General features: G+C 48.1%; 1 protein-coding gene across 1 annotated transcript in view; it reads left to right on the forward strand.

Moving 5' to 3' along the window:
- Nucleotides 1–4,243, forward strand: part of LOC106818028 (nuclear pore complex protein Nup98-Nup96-like) — a 36,476-nt gene that overhangs the window by 3,058 nt on the left and 29,175 nt on the right. Inside the window, exons 5-9 of the mRNA XM_014822742.1 lie at nt 227–447; nt 1,432–1,594; nt 1,962–2,146; nt 2,598–2,726; nt 3,222–3,387. Coding sequence (XP_014678228.1) covers nt 227–447; nt 1,432–1,594; nt 1,962–2,146; nt 2,598–2,726; nt 3,222–3,387 — 864 coding nt within the window. The remainder of the gene's footprint in view (nt 1–226; nt 448–1,431; nt 1,595–1,961; nt 2,147–2,597; nt 2,727–3,221; nt 3,388–4,243) is intronic.

Below are 4,243 nucleotides of genomic sequence, written 5' to 3' on the forward strand. Positions count from 1 at the left end.
GAGAGAGAGAGAGAGAGAGAGAGAGAGAGAGAGAGACAGGGAGAGAGTGAGAGAGAATAAATGACACATTCACAGTGAATTACACGTAGAGTGGTCAACATTCTTTCCACCCAAACCTGACCAGCTAACAGTAGACGAGCATGTAGACAGTAAATGTAGGGATCTGTCTCATCTACTCTCGAACTCTGTTATAGCCATTTATACATGCCAGTATACAATGTGTAAGAGCGAAAGAGAGACAGACAGAGAGAGAGGCTGTGTACGCGCCTGTGTCTGCTGCTTGCAGCCGTGATGCCGTTCGGAGCCAGCGCGCCGACGGGAACGACGATAAAGTTCAACCCGCTGGCCGGCCAGGACACGACGATGAAGAACGGCGTGTCAACGAACATCAACACCCGCCACCAGTGCATCACCGCCATGAAGGAGTACGAAACGAAGAGTCTGGAGGTACGTCCGGTGCCGCACGACGCGTGGCTGCGGTGTGGCACTCTCGGTCTCGCTTGGGGTTTCGAAATCGTACGCAGAAGGTCTTGGGTTTGGGGCTGTCTTGTGTCTTGTCGTGTTCTGAATCGGTCGTGTCGCTTGCACGCGATGCGATGGTACCGAAATGTACGATGAACGTTATCTCTCACTTTATCGTGGTCGTCATGATTTTAAACGCGCTCATGGCAACAGGGAAAAAAATATTATTTATTTTTCGGGGACTACTTTTCAAGCTCGCGTGGATGAAAATAGCACTCTAAAATTTGGTTTGCATTGAACTCTATGCAAATTTACGGGAGCTCTTTTTGGCATTTCGGGGGCTAAATCGCCCCGAGCCCCGGTGTATTTTTTTCACTGCATGGGAACTCCGTAACTCTGAAACTCTTGTGAGATTAAATTGTTCTTCTATTGAAACTCTATTGAAAATGATTTTTCTTTGATCGGTCAAAGGATTGCATGGCATTACGTGTATATATGTTATCGTCGAGGGTTAAATTGACTACGTCACGAATTTTCTATGGTAAAATTCGTAACATTTTTGTTGCCATTTTTTTACATTAAAAGTAAGAACTAACGGTACTAAACGTATCGTCAAATTCTTACCTGATAAGATTGTTTCTCAACTAGTTAAAAATCCATAAAAACCTGGACGATTTGATATTATGTTTCTGACATTAATTGCTTGCTATGGGCTATGTATGAGTCACGAGTGTATGTTCACATCGAACAATATAGTAAAATAGGAAGCAATTTAACCATAAAACGTCAACAGAATTACTTATATTTTGTGAAAAAGTGGGAATATTTTTTTTATTTTTACTATTTATGGTGAGGTAATCACTTTAACGCTCGCGTGTTCTCTGTGCAGCGGTACGTATATCATATGTATTGTATCCTTATACATAGATGTTATCGTCGAGGGTTAACGCTCGCATGTTCTCTGCGCAGGAGCTGCGTTGTGAAGACTACCTCGCGAGTCGCAAGGGTCCGCAGGCCGGCTCGACGATCGGCGCCGCCTCCACGGGTCTGTTCGGCCGCCCGGCGACCGCCACCACACAGGCCGGTATCACGTTCGTACAGCCCGCAAAGTCAACCGGGTTCGGTCCCACGAGTAAGTCCGCATGACGCGCCATCTACGCTGGGCATGCAGACGCCGTCGCAGCGCGGTTTTTTGAGATTTTTTTTTATGCGCGTCGATTCGGAATCTCTAAGAAGTGTTTGCAGTTTTAATCCCGCTTCGAAGCTATTGGTAGTGATTTTTAATGGTATGAGATAGTTATCGTTGTTTTTTTATTTGTTTTTCACGAGTAAATTTCTCATGAGAAGGTGGTCGGTCGCACGATAAAAAAATTATATTTATGAAAAAATTAAAAAATCAAAATCGAATGCAAGTACATCAAGATCTAAATAAAGACCTAACGATGACTCATTAATAACGATTAACTAACGATTGACAATCTCTCATGCTGGGGTTTCAGCGGGTTTCGCCACGGCCACGAGTACAGCAGGCGGGCTGTTCGGTCAGCCGGCTGCCACCAGCGGAATGTTCGGGCAGACGAAACCCGCGTTCGGCGTTGCCACGACGACCGCCGGCTCAACGTTCGGCTTCGCGGCGGGAACCACGGCGACGAGCGGCGGCCTCTTCGGGCAGACGGCGAACAAGGTATGCGTCGTCACGGCGACGATCGACGTGTCTTGCTCTCGACGTTTTTACGGACCTTGCTCTCTCGTCTACGTTTGTCTAATTCGCGTGCTGTCGCTACTGCGAAACGTAAAAACGTTTTCAGGCTCCGATTTGCTTCGCGTATACGAGAATAATATCCTCGCTCCTATTTTCCTATCGCGGCTGCATTTTTGTGCGGCGCCCTCTGGAAACAGGTGTACGTACGTCGGCGTACGTTGTGAAATCCTAGCGTCGACAGACGTGAAAACATTGTGTGTCCTCAAGTCACATCGTATCGTATCTATAATCTTATATCTACAAACATATCTATTGATCTACGTCCGTCGATACAGGCGTGCAGATTATCGGATCCTAGTTTCGGCAGAAGTTATCCAATTTCCAGCTGAGTATGGAAACGTCGTGTTCTGAAGTTTGCGATTTGCGTTCCCAGCCTCTGTTTGGTTCGACGACGAATGCTAGCGGAGGGATGTTTGGGGGAGCGGCAACGACGCAGGCGCAGACGGGGTTATTCGGGGCAACGAATACAGCAACACCCGCGTTCGGGTTCGCGCAGCCACAGGTATGTGCTAGAGGGAGAGGGGGAGGGGAGGTAGGGGGAGAGAGAGAGAGAGAGAGAGGGGGGGCAGGAAGAAAGAGAAAGAGAGAGAGAGGAAGGGAGGGAGAGAGAGAGAGAGATGGGAGAGATACAGATAGAGAAAGAGGGGGAGGAAGAAAGAAAGAAAGAGAGAGAGAGAGGGGGGGAGGAAGAAAGAAACAGAGACAGAGAGGGAAGGAGGGAGTGAGAGAGAGAGAGAGGAAGGGAGGGAGAGAGAGAGAGAGATGGGAGAGATACAGATAGAGAAAGAGGGGGGAGGAAGAAAGAAAGAAAGAGAGAGAGAGAGGAGGGGAGGAAGAAAGAAACAGAGACAGAGAGGGAAGGAGGGAGTGAGAGAGAGAGAAAAGAAAAGAGAGATAGAGAGAGAGAGAGAGAGAGAGATAGACACAGACATTGAAACAGTCTCCCCTCCCTGCATCCCGTTCTCATCTCCCGCCTGACGTTCCGTTGTTTTCGCAGCAGCAGCAGACGGGCGGTCTCTTCGGACAGAAGGCGCCTGCGTTTGGCGCGTCCACGGCGACCACACAGCCGACGTTTGGATTCGGCGCGGCTAACACGGGGACGGGTCTGTTTGGCAACAAACCCGCGGGCGCCACGGCTCCCTTCACAGGGTCCGCCGGATTCAGTAAGTGCTGGAGAGCGCGTGGCAGAGATGCCAACCACTACGATTTATCCGTATTTTATACGAATTTCTATTCCTTTTGCACCACTACGACCAGTTTGTATCAAACTACAGAACAAAAAATTTTTTTGGGCAATTTATTGTCATTTTTGACCCTCAGAATGCAGGAAATTGCATCTCAGAATCAAAAAAAATTCCTGGGAGCATGCCGGACCCCCCCTAGCAAACTCGGGTCACGTCGAACTACTAATTTGATGACCAGCAACTACAGATTGCTTCAAATATGTGTTGGCATCTCTGGCGTGGGAGCACGTATTGGATGACCGTGACCATATACATGTGCAGCGCAGCAGCGAGAGTGGGATGCAGTTGTGTCGCGTGTGCAGCGCAGCAGCGAGAGTGGGATGCAGTTGTGTCGCGTGCTATTCACGATTATGGCTATAATAGGTTTATCTGTCCCCCGACCTTTATAAGTGTTTTTTCTTTCTAAAAATGCAAAATCGCATTTTGCTGGGCTCACAGCAGACTCGGTTACAGACTGTATACGCCAAATTTTTCGCGTACAGATATTTTCGCGAATTCAGACTTGACAGACACTTTCGCGAGTGGTTAATTTCGCCGTCGGTGAATTATGAATTATTCGCGTGTTTAATTTCGCGGTCGGGGACGCATTCACGAAATTACATCACCACAAAATATACAGCGTATACAGTAACAGACTACCGAACGTAACAGCGACTCGGCGCAAACCCTGGCGCATCCCGTCCGAGATCGTTCTGTTGATGTTACTTAGTGATGTCACGATCATCGATTATACTCGATCATCGGTTGAACAGTGGCTCGAACCAAGCGCTTGGTT

Source organism: Priapulus caudatus, unplaced genomic scaffold (assembly GCF_000485595.1).
Source record: "Priapulus caudatus unplaced genomic scaffold, Priapulus_caudatus-5.0.1 Scaffold1982, whole genome shotgun sequence".
Classification (NCBI taxonomy): Eukaryota; Metazoa; Priapulida; class Priapulimorpha; order Priapulimorphida; family Priapulidae; genus Priapulus; species Priapulus caudatus.